The 21,877-nt window shown below is 40.3% G+C and overlaps 1 protein-coding gene across 5 annotated transcripts in view; it reads right to left on the bottom strand.

The window, feature by feature from the left end:
* Positions 1-313: 313 nt before the first annotated feature.
* KIF23 (kinesin family member 23) overlaps positions 314-21,877 on the bottom strand; it is a 33,016-nt gene continuing 11,452 nt past the window's right edge. For 2 of the 5 annotated variants that reach the window (XM_032232895.1, XM_032232899.1), the window contains 20 exons: positions 21,678-21,814; positions 21,217-21,326; positions 20,958-21,128; positions 20,398-20,439; positions 19,610-19,722; positions 17,889-18,010; positions 17,572-17,674; positions 16,471-16,550; positions 16,260-16,379; positions 15,180-15,339; positions 14,864-15,028; positions 14,290-14,447; positions 13,471-13,644; positions 5,286-5,465; positions 4,683-5,012; positions 3,441-3,671; positions 2,015-2,097; positions 1,576-1,657; positions 1,418-1,488; positions 314-858 (listed from right to left, as the gene is read on the bottom strand). In XM_032232895.1, the coding sequence (XP_032088786.1) occupies positions 843-858; positions 1,418-1,488; positions 1,576-1,657; positions 2,015-2,097; positions 3,441-3,671; positions 4,683-5,012; positions 5,286-5,465; positions 13,471-13,644; positions 14,290-14,447; positions 14,864-15,028; positions 15,180-15,339; positions 16,260-16,379; positions 16,471-16,550; positions 17,572-17,674; positions 17,889-18,010; positions 19,610-19,722; positions 20,398-20,439; positions 20,958-21,128; positions 21,217-21,326; positions 21,678-21,814 (2,648 nt within the window). In that variant the 3' untranslated portion in view covers positions 314-842. The remainder of the gene's footprint in view (positions 859-1,417; positions 1,489-1,575; positions 1,658-2,014; positions 2,098-3,440; positions 3,672-4,682; positions 5,013-5,285; positions 5,466-13,470; positions 13,645-14,289; positions 14,448-14,863; positions 15,029-15,179; positions 15,340-16,259; positions 16,380-16,470; positions 16,551-17,571; positions 17,675-17,888; positions 18,011-19,609; positions 19,723-20,397; positions 20,440-20,957; positions 21,129-21,216; positions 21,327-21,677; positions 21,815-21,877) is intronic. The other 3 variants (XM_032232897.1, XM_032232896.1, XM_032232898.1) reach the window with 3 other exon arrangements.

Raw genomic sequence — 21,877 nt, 5'->3', positions numbered from 1 at the left:
TGGTGACTGACCTTTTCTCTAAGCAAACCTATTTTAGAGCATGAGGGAAAATTGGTTCACAAAGGAGGTCTCCCTTGAACGACGGCAGCAGAAAAGTTACAATTACTTTCAATGGTGTGGCTTGTGGATGCTACCTCAATGTTTAAAGCATTTTCATTGCATAAACGTGTGAATATTTTGGCCTTCAGAATGTGCTTACACAGAATGAGTGTGAAAGGAAAAGGAACTGTTCCATGCTCCGAATAAATGAGGTCCTTCCTCTTAATATGGCCAGGGCAGATCAGAAAGGGCACTGAAGGTAGGAAGCTATGAATGAATTTTTTATTTGCAAATTCAGTTGAAAAAGTCACATCAGCTCTGGATCTGTCACTACAAAGTTGTCTAATCATCGTGAATACACTGACATTCTGTATAGCAAAGAACCTTTCCCATTAGTTCAATTATATGGCAGAAAACCATGCTGTCTCGTGTATACAACTTTCCTGGGGAAAGCACCAGTTTTAAAGGAAACCCAAAAGACAGCTCTTTCTAAATGCAACATTCAAAATGCTACCCAGAGATACTAAAGTGCATGATGACAAATAAATAGCAACAGTCCCCTAAAAGTAGGCATGGAAACAAGTGTTGAAGTATGAGAAGAAAAATGGAGTAAAAACTTTGCAAGGAGACAGAGAAATGCATAAAATAATAAAATGAGGTCATCATCTTCCTCAAAGTCATGATGTAGATGAGGATCGAGAGGCACTTTTTATTTAATTTCCCTTTTGTCACTTTCTAGCATAGCCAGCTATGTAGCCTGAAACTTTAGTTGAAAGAGGAACCCCAGCAGAAATCTCCAAGCTTCAGGGTTTCCTGCGTCTGCAAAGAAAGGACAAGACTGTAATCCCCAATCATGCTCAAAAAGGCTGCAGTTCTATACAAACAAACAGATAGCTTAACATTGGGCTGAAACTCAATTTCCCCTCCCAGAAAGACTTAGAGCCTAAACCGCTGCATAATAAGAGTGAAAGGAGTGTGTGAAACAGAAACTCAGGCGCCACCAGGGAGAGTTGCATGGAGAACAAGCTGGTTGTACAATCCATCCCTCCCTGTAGCTAGAAAACCAATAACTGGCAGGTTCTGATTTTAAAGAACTCGCATTGACCTCTTGTTACCTCGGATGCCCTCTTTCCTGCCTTGCACAACTGTCAGTGTTCTTCCCTGAGCTGAACAGATCACTTCCACAGCATAGCCAGCACTTATCTGCAAGAGGCCAAACCTCAATAGTGAAGTCTATTTTCAGTTCTAAGCACTAGCTCTTTATCCGACTCCCACACCAGCACCCAGATCCTATCAAGTACCCAGCCTCTCTTGGGAGCTTTGGAGGAAGCTGGGTACTTGATAGGTTTGCAGGATGAGAGGAACTCGGAGAACTTACTTGGGCTGAGCATGATGTTGATAGCCAGGCCCAAGGTGGGAACCTGCTTTCATCTCCACTGCGACTGAACACTGGCCAAAAAAAAAGACAAGGGAAGCTGTCAGGAGGTGACTCGGGAACACCCATCCCATCCTCTGCCAAAGACACTCCTGACGTACCCGTGTTTCTACATCAGTCCATTCTGACTCCGAAGCCTCCTCGGGGAGGCGAGGGCTTGAGGGAGACGACCGCCGCTTGCGTCTGGAAGAATAGAAAAGAAAAAGGTTGCTAAGGTTTGAAATAGTTCCGAGGTTAATCTCCTGCTTGAAAGTTCCAGGCACAGAATGAGGGAAAGGCTGGCATCAATTGAGTCTGCCCTTATTTTATATTAACCTGGGGATATTTCCAATTTGTAATTTCATTTGTAAAAATTGCATTTTTACAATTTTACCCAGGAGCAGAAGATACCTACGGGAGTTCCTGGCCTTCTCGGAACCCAGATTATGCACAAAAGATTGAAGGCCTGATCATCATCTTCATTAACACCCAGGAATCACATCAGTTTCCACTCCCACTGAACATGAAAGGGCAAAACCGTTTGGGTTGGTTGTGACTCACCCTGTTGGTGACTCTTGTTTCAAGGTCTCTATTTCAGTGAACTGAACAGCCTGTCCACCTCCTCTGGTCTTGAAAACATCGCCCTTTGAAAACAAAATCTATTTCAGAAAACCTTTGAAAAGAGAAATTTATTGGTACAATTGACAATGTAATAACTTATTCTCATTACATTCTTATACATATGTAAGTTAAAACTAGAAGAAAAGGCTCTTTTTCTGATCTCCCAGAAGTACAAACCAACTAAATTATACCCATTTTACAGGAATAAAGCCCACAGACAACAAAAGCTCCACTGGGTTTCTACCGCCCTGAGTAACAAATTATAAGGTCATTCCATGTCAAGTGGTCTGATTTTAGAAAAGTCAAGGTAAAAAAAAACCAGGCCGGCAACTGAGCAGCTTATCCTAGGTTCCCAAGCCTAAAATGGGTATTTTATATGGTTCCCAAGCCAAAGTCCATACTGTTCATATGAACGATTGCTTATTTATTATTGAATTTATGCGCCATGTTCTTTAGTGTTGCTTCTGGGAATTGACATTGTCAACCTGAAGGCGCTGGAAGCACGCAAATAAGATGTAGTTCTGCTCTTTCTAATTAGAATGATTTCACAGAGTTTCCAGATGATCTTGTTTTGTAAAAGCTGAAAAAGGGCTGAAAATACTTTATTTTTGGCATTTTTACAAAAACGTCAACTTTACACTCAGTTTATGAACTTTTGGAAAGCAGGAGAATGAAATTTTATACTCAAAAACCTTGTGTGGCTATGTTATTACACACAAAGTTTCACATTTCTCATACCTTTCCTTCCAGATATAAAAAGCCAAACTTTAACCTTTTTTCGAGCAACAGTAATTTTCAGCCAACTTTGCTGCAAATTATCTAGATGAAGATCGCTCATGAGAATGTTTTTATTATTGTGTTTAATAGAGCACAAAATGTTGTCCAAGATGGCCAAATTGTGTTTCTCTCAACAAAATATTGCTGGAGATATTATGTCTCAAAGTTCTGGAACCTCAGAGTCCTACTGTAGAAGGCTGCAGTACAGGGTCAAACAAATGACTATATTTCCACAAATATTGCGTCGGCAAACGTAACACTTTACCAATGTTCGCTGGGGACGTGTGTGTATGTTCACACCAAATTTTATAGAAATCCGAGATGGTTGAGCAGAGAGCCCCAGACCACTTGGCAAGGAATTCAAGACTACAGCCAGCCTTGCTCCAGTTTAACACTTCCGCCCAACAGCACCAGGAATTGTAGAAAAGCCCCCCTGGTTGCAGTGTGGAGAACGATGTAGCAGAATAAAAAGAAACATGTACTTTGTGGTCAACAAGGCCACTTTCTTGGAGGGCTCTGTAGAAACTTGATGCACAAGACAGAATGCTCCAAGGATAGCAAGAGTCTCCTGGGCTGCCTAACAGTTTACCTTGATCAGTTTGGTCTCAATCTCTCCATCCGAGGCCAGCTCCTGGTGGGTCAGCATGTACTTGTCACACTTGGCCAGGGCCTTCTCGTTTGCAGAGGTCACCATGATGGCATGGGGGACCTGTGGCTGCATGACTGTTTCAGTCTGGATATTGGAAGGAGGTTTATGATCCACCCACCTCTCTCCTGCTGAGCGAGACCGTCTGTGGCGAAGGCGGACAGGAGGAGCATTCTGGGAGATCAGCAAAGGAAGTTCATAAAATTAGTAGGCAAGTTTCCTAAGCTTATCTCAGGGACAGTTGAGCAAGTTAACCCTAACCCAACATATGCTATTGAGATTATACTGGAGGTGTATATGGAATTATTTGTATTATAGGAAGAGGAAAAACAAGCACGCATTGACAACTGCAGACTAGCCGAAGCCCTCTGTCAATAAATTTGGGTCAGTAGTTTAAGATCCTTCCAGGCTTCAGCAGGTAAAAATCCAAGAAATCGGAAGCACCAAGAGAGCAAAGAATGCCACATTTTGAGGCCATACCCCAAAGATTCTGCTTTTATGCACTCTGCATCCCCGAGCAATGCAGAATAGCAGGGCATGGTCCAGAAGATCATTCAAAGATCATTTTATGTATGCACATACACATAAAATACAAAAGTGCATTTTCCACACAGGATTATGAGCATAGAAAAAAGGCAGGGAGTAGTAAGCCGTTCCCAAGCTGCAAAGTAGCAATCCCCTTCAGGCCTAAGTGACCTTACTATTTTTACTAAAGACCTGCAGCCTTTACTATTAAGGGCATCACTGCAAGATATCAGAATTTCTTTGAAGTTCCAAAATAAGTGTGTTTTTTTTAGATTTACTTGAGAAGCTAATTTCTACTTAGTTTGATTCAAACTAATTACCCAAAATTAAAGATTTGTCAAGTAAACAAGTACGTAAACACAAACACATTGTCAATGTGAAGACATCAGGATAGTGTCCAAATGGCAAGAGGAGGGGACAGAACCTCACAGGATGACCAATCAGCCTGATGGGAGACCCTTGACCCCAGCTGGCCTGGGCAGCAAGAGGCTGCTTCAGATTAGCCCGTCTTTTAAAAAGAAGCGTGAATCTACAGCCGTTCTCTTGTTCTGTGTCTACAACTCCCCTGGGGGTGAGGTATGTTTCTCAGTCATGAATGGCTGTGCCCACCATTACCAGCCATTCAGCCAGGGGTAACCACAGCTGTTACATAACACTGACCCTGCAGCACAAGTCCTCTTCTAGCTCTAGGGGCTCTCTAGTGCTGGAAGCTGCCAGAAGTCCTGTCCAGCACATGCCCCGCCTTCTCTCTGACATGACCCAGGGCCTGGCTTGTTCTGGCTCCTGTAGTCTACTCCTGGCTCTAGGGAGGCCATTGTCACCCTTGTCAGGAGGCTTGCTGTGCTGAGTAGGTGTTCTCTGCTCCCATTCCGAGATGCAGGAAGCCACGGAAATGCTGCTACAAGAATTTGAACGCCTATGCAGCTGTGGCTGGCTTCTGGCAGGGAGATCATGGTTGTTAGGCAGGTGAGGGATACAGTTACTAGAAAACTGAAGAAAGGTGCAGTTAGTGAATAAGGCAAAAAGAAAAGAACACCACGACAAAACCTTCATAGGATTCAGCCCCATCTCCTTCCGTTCTGTACTAAGCAGAGTTAGAAAGAGAAAACATGCATAAATAGAAAGATTCAAAGCTAATTCGAGGAGGTGGCTTTCAGAGAATTCTCCTGGCTGAAGTATAGTCTCCCAGCCACAGGAGTTTGACTGCCCAGATTCACTTGCCACAGTGGCTAATGTGCACATTCATTCTCAAAAGAAGCTTACAAGTACTGGGGGAGGAGACAATGATCTTTGTAGAGCTTTCTCCCGATCTTTTTCCCGGGAAGGCCTCTCAGGTTTGTTACTCTTAGGCTCTGTGACAATGGCTTTCAGCTGCTTTAGTTTCTCATCTTTCACCCAAAGTTTATTCTGCATCTCCAGTTGCTTGGCTGCCACACGCCGCTCCTGCATGGTAAGAAGGCAGGCTACCATTACACATGATATACTAACCAATGCAATATTAACTGATTGATGAGTTTTTGATTGCAAGGACATGTCTCTAAAGTGAAATAGATGCCTGTTGAAATATTACATTCTGAAAAATTATCAGCTACGTTACTATACTATACGGCAGGAAAACAGTAACGCCAGTAATTTTAATGGACAAAAATAAAGAAATATTTTTACTTCAAAGTAATTTTAGTTAAGTCGTAAGAAGACATACCAGTTGTCAGAAAATGAAGGCATGGGTTGAAACCTACTATTTCCAGCTATGGCCACATATTTGTATTCCAAGGAAATGCAGCCTATGGTTCAGTAATGCTGGCTACACTTGCCTTAAAACAAGACCCACAATATCTCCCTCTTTAGACATTAATGAATGCCTAATCATGGTCTTACCACCATGACAAAAGACAGAGGCTACAGCCCAACATCTGAATGGCACCTTGTTGCCCCTCCTGGCTTAAGGGATACATTCTGGTTGACAATCACTGAATGGCTAAATTTTCAGCAGTGCTGTTTCAAGTCTTTAACAGTTGCCCAAGCACAGCAAGGATGCCGTAACACAACCACCATAAAAAGGAGGGCAACTTTTCAGCCATTTTGTTTTATTTTAGGTGGCTCTGAGTTTTATTTTGTTTTGTTAAAATATTAGAGCACATTAAGCTTAATTACTGAAAGGCCTTGGTTAGAATACTTAATTTTATCCACTATTGTCCCAAAGCAGAACAATTGTGCTACCATAGCACAAGTGAATCTTGAGGAATCTGGTGCTGTAAGGGTGAGATCACCAATTTTACTGAATTCAATCTACATGTATAAGCATCATTAATTTAGATAAAAGAGTTATGCATTGAGTTTTATTAATTAGCCATATCAAAATGCAAAGATCCAGAAACAAATTATTACTAAAATTTGATAAAATACAATTTAAAATGGAATTGGGATAAAATTGGGATTAAAATGAAATTGGAATAGATTACAAAAAATTAAGATATAGATAAAATATGATAAAATTATATTTTGGTGTCACCCCCAATCAGTCCCACATATGCAGATCTCAACCGAACCATTTTGTTAAAGCACTGTGCTGTGTTAAAAGTTATTTTTCCGTTCTGGCTGCACATGAGTTGTTTTGATATGGGGATCCCAATGGGTTATTCCTTTGGTATATAGACCAAGGTCCCCGTCTCTCACCCCCTTATACAAGCAACAATCCAATAGGATGTGAGCCAGGTCTTCTGCTTCTTCCGCTCCACAAATGCAGAGACGCTCATTGTAGAATATAGAATGGAATCTCCCCTATCTGACCATTGGGTCAAGCTGTTTGAATCTCGCTCCCGTAAATATCTCCCCAAGATGTCTTGGCAGTTGTAACTGCAAATCGCCGTCTACTTGAAAGTATGTTTGTATTTACTCAGCCATTTCAAATTACACATCTTACTAAGGATAGCTCTGTCATTTTGTGCTTCTATATCCTTGATTATTTGGGCAGCTCTTTTTTTGTTCTCATATTACGCAAGAGACAGAAAGGCCAGAGCTTCTTACAAAATTTGTTAGTTTGGTGATCTAGGAGATTTGTGATTGTAATTTTATTTGCTCTAGTAGACATAACTTGGGGAGTCTATCAGCCTCAATTTCATTGACTTTGCACCAGTAGTTATATGCTCTAATTTTGGATAGTGCATGAATTGTATGAATTCCCAATTCAGCTCTAACTGCTGCAGTAGATGTTCTTGGATCTACACCCAAAATACATCTCAAGTGCTGGGACTGTATTTGTTCTAGGGCTGTGGTTGAATATAGACCCCAAACCTCTGCTCCATACAAGAGCATAGGGATAACCTTAGCTTTATAAACCTTGATTAATGGGCTGGGAAACCTGGGGAACTATGGTCCTTTAGTTTAAGCAATAAATTCAAACAAGCTTTTGTCTAAGTGTACTCTGTTGATGATGGCAAGCCCAAGATCCAGTCTTGGAAAAAGTATACAAATATACAAATATACTGTTTAATTGGTTCACCATCTAATTGCCACCTATGTCTCTGATGGTGTTTTCCAAACACCATTATTTTTTATTTAGATTTACTGATAATTAGGGAGTCATCCTGGCAATAAGAGCTGAATCTTCTTAATAGCTTACGTAATCCTACTAGCGAATATGATAATAAAACCATATCATCAGCATAAAGCAAGCTGTTATAGTAAGTATTTAGGATCATCAGCATGTGTACCTGGCATGTCGTTGATATATACACTAAAAAATGATGGGGCCAGGATACACCCTTGTCTTGCCTCCCCTTGGGGGGAGAGTTCTAGTGTTTGCTAGATCACTGCTTAAAGACCCGTTTCTCTACAGGTTCCGTGGAAGCAAACAAACACTGATAATAATTCTCCCAGTCCGGGCTTCCTGGGGGCGGAGCCTGTCACCGAAGGAGCTCAACGGAGCCCCTCTCAGAGTTCTGGTCTGTATATCTAATTAAGATCAATAGATATCACCCCTTTCTGGCAGAAAGGGGCAGGCAGAAGCTCAGGTGCTAGGATTTATTCGTAGTTCACAGCCCTTTTTCTTTTTTTTGGGGCTGCGAACGGAGAAGAGATCCAGCGTAACTGAGCTCTTATCTCCAGCCAGTTCCTCGCAGCTGCCTTTTTGCAGCCCTAGACAGGCGATCCCCCCCCTCAGGACAATGATAAATTGCTTAAAGCAACTTAAGGCTAACACGAGCGGGTCTTACTCCTGTGATGTTTTTTTTATAACTATCTAAACACCAGCCTTGTTTTTCCTTTGAAACTTCTTTGTTCAACCGGTTACAAAATGGCGTTTTTACTGTGTTGGTGATTGATGACGTAATTAACCAGCTTTATCTCCCCGGAGACTGCTACTCATTAACAAGCAAAATCTACAAATAATTTATTGAGAACTGACCAAGTGAAGACACTGTTTATCTGTTTATTCTCAGCTTTTATCTATAATGCCTCCCAGGTCTAAGCAGGCAAAAAAATCCCCCCCGCATGTGCTTAAAGAACTTGTTAGTAAATCGCTGCCTTTGCCTCCTACACCCCCTACTGGAGATTCCTTGACACAGGAGCTTCTTTTTCAAATACTCAATGATTTTAAACAAGAAATCAAAGAATTTGTGCTGGATTTATGCGACAAAATACAGACTAAAATTGCCCAAATAAAGGTGGATATGTTTGAAGCTATGTCTACTCTGACAGATTATATCGAAGAAATGGAGACTAAGCTGGAAACTTTGGAGGAGGCTAATTCTAATTTGACTTCCAACATCCAAGCATTACAACAAGAGATTAGAGATACTCAAACACAACTTACAATGATAAATTATAACAGAAAAGCGTCTGCAATAAGAGTCAGAGGACTGCCCGAAAAGAAAGGAGAGAACTTGAAACAGACGTTTGTAGAAGCTTTCAGCCAAGCGGTGGGAGGTCCGGGATTCAATTTTGATTGGAATATTCGAAAAATCTATCGCCAGAATTCGTGTGTAGCAGAACAACGACAGCTACCAAGAGACATAATTATATACTTTTTCACAAGAGAATCCAGGAATGCGATCATCCAAAAGTTTCACAACAACAGGCTCCGAATCGATGGCCATGATTTGTTTGTCTTTAAAGAAATCCCGCTCCAGATGCTGCAAGCAAGGAGAGGCTATACTTCTTTAACCCAAGAACTTAGAAATCGTCAAATACAGTATAAATGGGAAGCTCCAGTTGGAATCACAGTTACACTCGAAAATCAAAGATTTCGTATTAATTCTGTTTCGGAAGCTCGGGACTTTTATTGTAAAACTCTGAAGGCGGGGCTTCTTGATTCACTCGGAAATGCGGAGGGACAAGGTGAAGGAAAGACAAGCAGCAGTTCACTTGGTTACAAGAAGGAGGGAGTTGTTCTCCCCCTACTGGAGAGGCAGAAGAGCCGAAACTGAGGATTTAGCCATATTTTCAAAGCAGCGGGACACGTGGTCATAAGGTAGAGGGTTGCCTTCTCTTTCCGGAAGGGCAGAAGAGTAAGGAATGTGGATCCAGCGATGTCTTTAAAATACTTTCTAAGCTCTTGGACTGATTAAAATTTTAGGATTTCTGTCTGGTGTGAAATGGCAAAGCTGTGTACCGATGGGGAATGGAAAGAAGCATTGCTTATTTTGGACAGATATTATACGGGACTTTTATAGGACTTATTTGAATTTCAATCCAAACTGCGCATGAATTGTTTTCTGTGAGGAAAGCGGGGACTAAGATTTATTTGAAATGCGGTTTGGGATGAATGGAGTCGGGAGGAGTGGGGCAGAAGGGAAGGTGGAGTGGGATATCGATGAAGGGATCTTGGGATTGAATGAAGTGGTGTGGATTTTGGGCACATATTTTACGGATTTACATGCTTGAAGTATAACATAAAAAGCTCAGGATTTTAAAGTGAAGAGCGAGATCCTAATCTTATGGAATTTGGGCTTGGGAGGAATGGAGATGAGAAACGAAGGGTACGAAGATGAGTAGCAAAAGTATGATTAGACTGCTCTGTATTTGAAGATAAATCGATTTTTGTTTAAACTAATATTTGAATATAAGGTTAAGAAAGGCTATCTGGAGAGTCTACAGGAAGAAGGGGGTAAATATCAAAGAAGTAAGAGACGAGGACAAAATATAAATGGAATGATTTACACTGTTTAAATTTTAAGAATGATGGGAGGCTGAGCATAATGCAAAAGATTTTTAATTTTTTTTATTTTTATTTATTTTTTCATTTTTTTTTCTTTTTCGGAGTGTTCTTTTTATTTTATTTTCATTATTATTGTTAATAAGATATTTTAGAAGGTGAATGGTACTGAACTATGCCGGGTGTGGGACCTGGGAAGTCGGAGGGGATTAGGGAGGGGGGTTCATTGGGGGTGGGTGGGTGGGTGGAGATATAGTTTCAATATATAGAATAAGAAGAATACACTTGTATACTGTTGATCCTTATCTTTTCTTTTTATTTTTCTTTTTTTTTTCTTTTTTTTTTTTTTTAGGAATAGAGAAATGCACCAAAGTGAGAAGTAGAGGAAAGGAAGAGGGAGAAGTAAGGAGGGAGGAAGAGGGGAATGTAAGGAGGATGAGAGGGGAAGGAGGGTGAGGAAGGTGAGAAAGGAAGATAGGAGGGGAAAGGGAAGTAAGAGGGGTGATCGTTGGAGGGAGAAAGGAAAGTTGGAGGGGGAGAAGAAGGGGTGCATGAAAGTGATAGGTTATGAGTTGTGTTTAGGTTGGGGTTTTTCTTTTTTTATTATTATATTATTATTATTGCAAATATTCAGTATATAAGTGAATGTACAAAATTGAAAATGAAAATGAATAAAACATTTAAACACGTAAAAATAATAATAATAATAATAATTCTCCCAGTCCTCAGCAGAGATTGGTATGTCGAACGCAAATCTCTGTTCCTTCAGGAACCTGCTACAGAGTACAAAATGTTCCTGAATTATGATTTCTGGCAGCCAACTCAAGTTCTGACCAGATTGAAATGGCAAAACTTTTTTTCTTTAATGTTATGATGTTTTTATATTCCCTTCTTGTGTGCAACATCTCAGCTTGTGTTTGAGCAGTGGGATTCCTCTGGGCAAGCCTCATGGCTGCCTTCAGTTTCCTCTTCAGCCGCTGGCATTCAGGATCAAACCAATGGGGGCCACCCACTTGGGCACTTTTTGTAGCAGGTTTCGTTGTTAGGTGTTCCTTCAGAATGTTACAGAGCCAGTCAGTAGATGATGACTGGATTGTTCTAGTCCACTTGGTAGCATTCCCTGTTTTAAGGCAATCTAATATTGCCTTTGCATCAGCTTTGGCCCAAATTAACCTTTTATTTTGGGCCATCTCTACCTGAGCCACCTGTCAGCCATGTTACTTGGTCTTAAATCTGAGCAACCTTGCAATATCATCTTGGGGTCACAAGTGTTCTCTGCTTCTGAATCCAGCAAGACTTGCAACAAATGACAAAATAATTACAAAGGTTCTTTCAACATATAAAAAAAAGTCATGGAAACAATCAGTCCACTAATGAGAGAAGGCGGCAAGGAAGTGACAAGCAGTAGAGAGAAGGCAGAGCTGATTAATTCATTCTTTGCTTTGTTTTTGTTTTGACACAAAAGCAAAAAATAGTCCAACCTACCAAACCATAACTGTTAAAGAAAGACTAGGAATACAAATTAAAATAAGCAAGAGAAATGGGAAGAGAACACGTGTCTGCTCTAAATGACTTCAAATTAAATTACATCCCAGAGTTCTGAAAGGAGACGGCAGATGTGATCTCGGAACCCTTGAACCATATCTTCCATAGAGCTTGGGGCACTGGAGAACTATCACAGGGCTAGAAAAGAGCTAATGTGATTCCCATCTTCCCCCCCCCAAAAAAAGGGGGGGGGGGAACAGATCCAGAAAACTACGGACCAATCAGCCTAACCTCTGTCCCTGGAAGATCCTGGAAAAGATAATCAAACAACAAATCTGTGAACACCTAGATGCAAGCAAAGTTCTAATCAGAAGCCAACACCAGTTTGTCCAAAACAGATCATGCCAAACAAATCTTATTTCATTATTTGAGAAAGTCACTAAATTAGTAGACCAGAGAAATACAGTGGAGATAGTATACCTGGATTTCAGTAAGACATTTGACAAAGTAGACCATAACCTACTTCGTGGTAAGCTAAAAACATGTAGGATAGACAGTATCACCACCAGGTGGATTTATAACTTGCTGACAGTTTTCAGATGTGTCTTCAACATCTTCATAAATGGTTTAGATGATGGAATAGAAGAGGAACACATCAAATTTACAGATGATACTAAACTGACAGGAATAGTCAACACCCCTGAAGATAGGGTCAAAATCCAGATGGATCTTGAGACTTGAACATTGGGTCCTATCTAACAAAATGAAATTCAATGTAGAGAAAAATAAGGTTTTACACTTAGGAAAGAAAAATCAAATATACAGGTACAGATTAGGTGAAACCTGGCTCAATAACAATAACTGTGAGGGGCATCTTGGAGGACAATCACTCAAATATGAGCCAGAATTCTGTGGCAGTAGCCAAAAATGGGCCGTATTAAACAGGGATAGTATCAAGATAATATGAAGTACTAGTACCGCTTTATAAAGCCTTAGTAAGACCACACTTACAATGCTGCATCCAGTTTTAGTCACTATATTAGAGTGCAGAAGAGAGCAACAAGATGATTAGCATATGATGAGTGGTTGCAGGAATTGGGTATGTCTAGTCTAGTGAAAAGAAAGACTTGATGTGACGTGATACCATGTTTCTGTGAAAATAAGATTGGGTCTTATATTAATTTGTTCCAAAGGATGCATTAGGGCATATTTTATGGTTAGGTCTTATCTTTGGGGAAACACGGTAGCAATATTCCAAAATAAGATGGGGGAGGGGGGTGCCACAAAGAAGGGTCAACCTATTCTCCAAAGCACTAGAAGGGAAGACAAGAAACAATGGATGGAGACTAATCAAGGAGAGAAGCAATCTGCAATTAAGGAGAAATTTCCTAGCAATGAGAACAATTAACTAGTGGAACAGTTTGCTTTCAGAAGTTGTGGGCGCTTCATCACTGGAGCCTTTTAAGAAGAGATTGTCTGGAATAGTATAGGGTCTCCTACTTGAGTATGGGGTTGGACTGGGAGACCCCCAAGATCCCTTCCAACTCTGTTATTCTGAACATTTATTGCAATTACAACATTTACTCTGTTTCCATTTATTTTTCTTTATTTTTTTAAAAAATATTGCTGCCAACTGTTTACTTAACTCTTGCATGAATAAATTATAGCAATAATTTATTGTTAAATTATATGACAATCAAGTAAATCAGCCAGACTTTCCAGAGATGGCATTAAACCCTTCCAGCGATGTCTTCTAAAAGGAAATGGCTTTTCCCCAGCCCTGTGGTTCAGTAAACCAGTCATACTCACACATTCCTTTTCCCATTTCATTGTCGTCTCTGTCACCATGCCCTGTAAACGAGCTTCTAGTCGACGCTTGTCTGAAACTTGACGCTGCAGCTTTTGACTCTTGCTTTCTAGTTCCTGCTGCAGGTTGCGCTTCTCTTCTTCATAAATTGCTGTTGTTTTCTCCAGGATGTCAATCTGGCATGAGAGATTGCAATGTGGTTGGACTGCAGTACTGCTGGCTACCTCTGGTAGTTCAGCAGTTCAATTCTCAATGGCTCAAGCTTGACTCAGCCTTCCAACTTTCTGAGATCAGTAAAATGAGGACCCAGATTGTTGGGAACAATGATTGCACTGTAAATCACTTAGACAGGCTATAAAGCACTGTGAAGCAGATAAAAGTCTAAGTGCTATTGCTATTCTGAAAACTCACCTCCACAAAATTTAGCACAACTTTTTTGTTTTTTGGCAAAGCAAGACCCTGCGTTGCAACTGATATCATAAAAGTAGTTAGCGTTGCAACTGATATCATAAAAGTAGTTAGCAACCATCACAGTTAGCAAACAGTTGGTGATGGTTGCAAAAATTATGTTTTCAAACTTGTTGGGTAAATTGGTGTCTCCCTTTTAGTGTTCAAAATGTGTCAGCCCTTGTGGTATTGCACAGAATGCATGATGTCGCCCATTATCGTAGAAGCTTGCTAACCTCTCAGGTCTGCCTCATGTCAAGAAATTACAATCCATCAACAAATGGAGAACTACTTCAGCAATCCAAGATTTTATTTCTGAGCAGAAATATTTACAAAGGAGTGCTATACTTAATCATCAAACAGTAAATAGAAACCTTATATTCCAGAGTTTTTGCTTTCTTCTCTAGTCGCTCTATCTCAGTTTTCTGTCCTGTTATAATTTTTTCTCTTTCAGCCATTTTCACATGTGCAAAGTTCTCCTTGGATACAATGCTGGCATCAAGTTCCTGCAACATGTTCTTTACACATAGAACTAGAACAGAAAAAGACATTTGATTTCTATAGCTGATTCTGTTTATTATAGAAACATGAAAGGGCAGCCCCGTGTAGAGTGCATGGCAGTCATCCAAATGAGAGGTCATGGTGGCATCAGTGACTGTGAGCAAAACATCCAATCCAAGAATGGGCATAAGTGATGTACAACCCTAAGGTATGCAAAGGCTCCCAATTTACAACAGGTATGACAGGAAAATCCCAGGTACGGGATCTTGGACAAACACACATTCTAAGAGCTTTTTGTGGAAGACTTACTACCTCTTCTGATTATTTTTCAGGCTACTGTATTTGCTGATTTCAGTAAGCAATCAGTTGATTCTTTCCCTCCCATGAGGAACCTCACAATTTATGCACTTATAGCCAGGACAAGACAACTTGGTGCCAAGCACTAACCATTTTTGCTAAACTCTTCTGACAGCTTCTGCCGAATGTGGTGCCGCTTTTCAAGCACTTCAATCAGCCGAGGCAGGGTCTGGTCATCATTGATGTCCAAAAGTTCACAGGAAGGCACTGGAGGGAAACTCTGCAGGAGCAATTCTCTGACCAAGGGGCCTCTGTCTAGAGAAACAAAACAGGCCACTTAGTTGAATCCACAAAGATCAGAGTCTGCATGGTAAGTAAAGGCAGAAGAACTATATAAGGCAATTGCTAGGAGGAGACATTTCTATTGTTATTAGTCTCAGGTGATCTAACCAACCTAAAGATTTACCTCCATCAACAGGTCCACCTCGGATTTCCAGCTGTCGGGAGAGCTCCTCTCTGAAAACCTGGTTCTTAAATCGCCGACCAGGAGTTAGTCCACACAGAGGTTTGTCAGCAGGTCGTGCAACCTCCACTTCTTGGGTGATTTCTGCAAATCTCATAACTTGCTATCAATATTTTTTTTTTAAAAAAAAGAGTATTAGAAGAATGGAAGAATATATTTGTAGCTCAGGCTTGAACTGTGGATTCCTTGGTGCTCTCTGAGCTTGGTTGTTTTCTTGTAAATGTTTCTCAAAACCTGTATTTTCCACAAGCCTGGGGATCCCCTGGGGAGAGGGAGTCTGTCCCTTGGTACTTGGCATTAATTCATTTTGGGAGGTGCGATGGGTAGTAAAGAGGACAAGTTCCAAACAAACCCCTTGTTTCAATTGGAAAGGACTGTCTGTCTATCCCTTTTCCTATGTCAGTGACCTTTTCTGCATAGCCTATTTCCAGTCCATCCTCTGTGGCCACCCTTCCCAGCAAAGCTGATTTCCTGTTCATTCCCCATAGCTGACCCCTTCTTCCCCCAGCAGCGTGTTGGGTACTAAACAAAGGTCGGGTACTGTGACATTTTCACATCAAAATGCATCAAAATCCAAATTCGACCAGTTTTGAAGCAGCCACGTACCAAGGTACCACTGTATTATACATAATATCTCTCCTAGTGACTTTGCTCTATTTTTATCCATGTTTAATGTCTGATTTCTTTAATATTGTTAATTTTGATTTTATTGTCTGCCACCAAGAGTCACTTTGAGTGAGATGAGCAACCATATAAAAACAGCACATATTCTGAAATGTGAATAGGAAGAATATTCTAGCATTTAAAAAAGTTTCTATAAAGGGCAGCCACCCCAGTAGCAAGGCATATATATATATATATATATATATATATATATATATATATATATATATATATATATATATATATATATATATATATATATGTGTGTGTGTGTATATATATATATATATATATATGTGTGTGTGTGCTACTGTTTTTATAAATTCAAGCAACTGAAGCTAAACAACAAACTTAAATTACCAAACTCTCATCATAGTCTTCTGCCTTTGGATTCACGCAGACGATCATACGCACTTTACCCTCACCATCAAAATAATTCTTAAAAAGATGGGTCAATTTGGAGTCTCGATAAGGGACCATCTGAAGAATTAAGGAGAACAAAACATTCTCAGAGTTTAGGAACTGAGAAAATGAGGAAAAACTAACTCTACAGAAATAAGTAACTACACACCTTATTGGTTCCATAAGTTTGGTTCTCTCGCAAAGCTTCTATGCAGGTTCGTAATGTCATCAGTGATTGATTGATATTACCTGGAAGAGTGAATGGCACTTGTCTGACAACCATCCGATAGGATGCCTACTCATGAAACAGTTTGTCTTTGTAATAATTTCTTAATTTCCTGGTTTTGGGAGCACATGGTTGTTTCCTTTTCCTATGAAAAGGAAACAACCACTTTGCATTTTCAATATCCTTGGGAAAGGGTAGGGAAAGAGTAAATTCCAGTTCCAATATAAGGACCATTTTAATTAAATTTTGGACAGTGGTGAAAAGCCCTAGCTAAATTAGTATTATGGAAAGTATATGGGGAAGATTTACAACAGGGGCCACATCAGGCCAATCTTGGCAGATTCAGCACTGAACTATGAGGAAATCCCAAGACTCTAGACTAAACTAGAAAGTACAACAAATTCTAGAAGAATATGCCAAACTACTTCCATACAGTTGCCCAGAAAACTGATAGTTTTTCTAACTCTGAGAAAACACCACAAGTTAGGAAAATTCCACCGAAATAACAATGTCCCAAAATGCATATTCATCTTTGCAAAATGTTCCAAATACATATCCATCTTTGCAGAAAGGAGGCCTGAAAAGTAGTATAATGTATAGATAAATATGCTATTTTACTTTTGCCTAGTAAGAGCAAGGACTGAGAATGATTCAAGGATTTGTGATTAAAGTTAAAATAATATTTTTCACCTGAATAGTTTTTCAAAACTAAAGGAATTCCATATTAATTTTCCTCCAAGTTTTATCTATCACTTACAATGAGAAACAAGAGCTATCTTAGTTCCTGTATTACAGAAAAAACATACAGAACCAAGAGCCAGAAAAACCTTCTGGATAGAGAAGAATTTTTTAAAGAAACTTCCTTGGCCTCTGTGGTCATTTTGTGGCCTCACATGTCAGTCAGCCCTGTTTCTTTCTGCTGGGAAGGGCAATTTAAAAGAGTATCTCCTGCTTGCTTGAAGGAATGGTACACTTGAATCCAAAGCAGAAATCCTTGACTGAAAGAAGACGCACACATCCATTCACTGGTATCATAGCACCCACCAGCTTCACGGAGTCTGTTTCCTTCGGCTTTGGTTCTGTTTGTTCTCTCACTCCCTGCTAGGTCAACCAGTGATAACTGGCTCAAGGATATTAACTCTTTCTCCTGCAAGAGAAGAGATGTTATGGTTTTCAATCAGGAAACTATATATACAGAAATAAAGTTGAGAATTTCTGGACTTTTTAGGAAAGCATACGCTACAGCCAGGATTCTCAGCAACAGTTATCATGACCAGTGCTACTGGTCGAACAATTATCACTTTTTGAAAAGTTAACTAAAAAAAAGAAATCATCTGTTTGCTATCCAACCTTAATTTTACCTGCAGAACATTATCTCCATCTGCATTGAGAGGAGCCTGAGCCAGTTTAATTAGAAATACACTGTGTGAACGACTGGACTCTCGATTCAGTTGAGTGTGTGCAATGCGCCTCTTCTTTTGGCCTATTAAAAGGAAAAAAAAATATTTAGATCAAGTGGAGTCCATCCATCAAAACCATCACTTTAGCTATTGTCTCTAAAAGAATATGGTGCACCTGGAACGAATAAAGAAAAAAAACAACCCAACAGCAGAAGAGCACCTTCCCTATCTGAAAAGGCAGAAACATTTAGGATCTTTGTAACACACCCCCCCCCCACTTAGATTTGCCCCAACCTGCTAACTTTTAGGAAGGTTCTAACCGCATGGCTGGCCCACTGTGCTTGGTGGATTGGCAATCGGCGGGGCGCTTACACAATGGCTTTGATCAGCTGGATGCAAGAATGGATTTTGTTGATGAACCTGGTTGTTTTTGTTTTCAAGTAGTTATTTATTTTATGTATGCATATTGCTCTAACTTTTTTTATTGGATTGCTTTTTGTTGTGAGCTTAGGGAGATAAACAGCCACAAAAATGCAATACATCCAGATGTTACCCATCTATCCATATACTATTAAAACATGTCTGTTTATTTGTAAACTTTAACTGGGCAAAACAGTGTACAATAGAGCAACAATCATTAAACCTAGATACCATAACTAGGCTAACTATCAAATGCAGGGATTCATTACTCCTCCAGGAACAAAATTTGAAAAAGTTATGGATGTTCAGCCATCAACCTCATTGTGGTCACATGATCATTTCTAACGCTCCCTGACAGCTTCCCACAAGGCAGTGGGGAAGTTGACAGTGAAGGTGTCAAGTTCCTTGGGTAAGTCTCTCCTACCTACACAACAACCTCCCCAATCCTGCATGCCCTCCCTGATCCAAAACACACCATATGCACCACAACCTGTGCCACACTTTCATGCACCTCCCCAATCCGTGCTGCACCTTTCACACATGTCACACCCTCCCTCATCCGGCAGCAGCCATTTACCTGTGGGCTGACCTTGAACTTGCAACTTCTTGCCAGCTTCCCCACTGACTTCCTCTCCACAAGCTTCTCATAAGCAAAGCAAATGGGGACTGGGGGAGATTTCCAATGCACCATCAGCTTTCCATAAGAAAATTCAATGGGGAAGCCAGCATAAAGTCAGAAGTCACTCCCCCTTGTTTTTTCCCCCATCTGTGGGCATTCTGTTTCTCTGTTTAAGGAAATATCTCTGAAATAAGGACCCAATGGAACACAAACTGTCTAGTAAATTCTAAATGGAAAAGGATTACAGTTAATGAATATGTATTCTGCTACAAATACACCCTTCCAACTGCTTGCAATTTACCACCAAAAGTCACAGCTGCAAATACAAAAGAAACAAAAGAGAAATGCTGCACCTTGTAGATGATTTATTTTATAATGATAATCCCTTGAACCACAAGGCTTTAAAAAGGAAAAAGCAGATCAATGGGACAGTTCAGCATGACTTTTAGGGGACGCCCAAGTCCTATTGGGGGCTTTTCAGGAGACAGCCAATTATCTGGTTGGCTAATACAAAAACATGCTGAATAAAACACAGTTCCTTTCACCCCTTCATGGCTTTTTGACTCAGTAGCACACTGTTTTCAAAATGATTTAACATGGAGTGTTTAAAGTGACATTTTCAGGAAGTAACACCATTTCTTACCTCTCCAAAACACTTCAAAGGCTTCTTCTGTAGATTTAACTTCTACCTCAGTGCAACCTGCAACATACATGTTGTGATTTTGATCCTCACGGAGAATTTTGGATTGAGGAAACCTGCAAAAGGAATATTCCAATGATATCAATTATCTAAAATATTTAGTCCCTTTTAATAATTTAAACCAGGGGTGTCCAAACTTGGGAACTTTAAGACTTGTGGACTTCAATTCCCAGAATTCCCCAGCCAGCCATGCTGGCTAGGGAATTCTGGGTGTTGAAGTCCACAAGTCTTAAAGTTCCCAAGTTTGGACACCCCTGGTTTAAACAACACAGCCAAAAGATGACTAGAGGTAGATGCAAGCATTTTGTCTTGACTCCTCAGTAGCTACATTACAATAACACGGTTGAAATCAGCCTCAAGAGCACTAATTAAGTCTATAATACATGCAGGAAAGCAACCAATGGCAAGCCGTTTCTGCACGCACAAGGGGGGCTTCAAACAGTTAATGGCAACTTCCTCAGCAAACTACTGATATCAGTTATCAATATTTGACAGTTACGTAAGACAATGTTGAATTAGATAGATGCATTCTAGTTTCTGCGGAGACTGACAGCTACCATTAGTTTATCCAGGCAAGCGAAGGTGACCGTCCAGATTACACACAGGGATACAAGCATATTCTCTTGTCCATGCAAACTACTAACAATAAAGAGCAACAGTCACATTACAAGCTTTACAAGGTAAAAAGTGACCAGATTACTACAAAGGGAGGGAGGGTAATGTCCACATACGTGAAGTCAGCATTCCGCAGTGGAGTGCCACAGTTGTTCCACCTACCAAAGAAAATAATTTTCCCAAGTGACTTTCCTTGTTACTAAATATTCAGCTGAAGAGCATTTCCTTAAGAACCATTGTTATCGTGAAAGCTACTAAATCTCAGAAAACATTCCCATGCCCTGTTAAAGAATTGTCCAAATTCTGAGAACAACTAATAGTTATACCAAGTCAAACCAAAGAGTATCAACAGGAGAAACAACAGCCTTAAAAGCAAGTCCTACCTAGCAATGTCTTTTGACAAAGCAGACTTTTAAAACATATTTTTCAAAGGCTTTGAACATGGGAAAGCCACATCTCTCAATTTAGAGCTCAAAACAGTATGATGCTACTACTATCTTGCTAAACAGGCTTAGAACCGGACAGAACCTATTTTCCCCAAGCCAACAACCACTGGATCTATAATCCACTATATACATTACCTTTCCCTGAATCTAAATCACTGAACCACAATTTTACTTGCATTTACTATAACTGGCTTGTTAGCATAGTTCCCGATTGAAGAAAAACTACTCACTTTGGTTTTGTGGGATCAAGTGGGGATTCATCCAAAAGATCATAAATGTAGTTGTTATATATTTCAATGTAAGACACAAACACACTGTAGACACTGTCTTCATCAACATCTTCCAGTTTACAATTATCTTGCACATTTATCATGTCAGCAATTTCAGGGTCTACTTGTCGCCTGCCAAGGTGAAAGTCATCTGCAGTTATTCTTTCAATGAAGCATCCATAACATTCCTGAATTATCCCAGTCAGTCAGAGCCACTTACTTGCCCACCGGTGTCTTGGGAACTGGGAGTGCTTCTCTTTTCTGGCGTTCAAGTAAAGCATCCACTTCACATTGGACCTCAATTCCATTCTTATCATCAAGTTTGAAGACCTGAGGATTAAGGGTCACAGGAAGAAGCAGTTAAATCCCTCCAGTCCTGTCCAGAATTGCTTGAGTTCATTTGAAAAGGGGGGTGACTTTACTTGAGACTGGCAGACCTGCTTCACTCACTCTCACAATTTTAACAAGTTGAAAATGCATCAAGTACAATCAGATGTTACCTTCAGAACCACCTATTTTCAGCAAAGTGTTTGGGGATTCTTCGTCTCCACTTGCTTTTTCCTTCTCTTTCCCAATTTCCCTTCTCCCTCGTTTCCTCAAGGTCTTATGGTTGTCAATTTTAGGCCCTTGTATTTATTTGTGCTAACCTGCCAATTCCCAAGACTTGGAGACTGAACTCACGTAGCGCTTGGCCTGAAAAGGTGCTATGCTGTTGAAGATCATGTCCAAGCAACGAGGAAGCAGACCTCCCTCACCAGGAGATCCTGTCATAGTGTGCGTTTTTCCACTCCCTGTGACTCCATATGTAAAAAGGAGGCCTAGAATTCAAAAGCACAGACATACTTTTGTTATATACGGTATAAAAATATGTTACCATCATT

Source organism: Thamnophis elegans, chromosome 16 (genome assembly GCF_009769535.1).
Source record: "Thamnophis elegans isolate rThaEle1 chromosome 16, rThaEle1.pri, whole genome shotgun sequence".
NCBI lineage: Eukaryota > Metazoa > Chordata > Lepidosauria > Squamata > Colubridae > Thamnophis > Thamnophis elegans.
The sequence above is the reverse complement of the archived record's forward strand: the minus strand, read 5'-3'. Positions and strand labels throughout refer to the sequence as shown.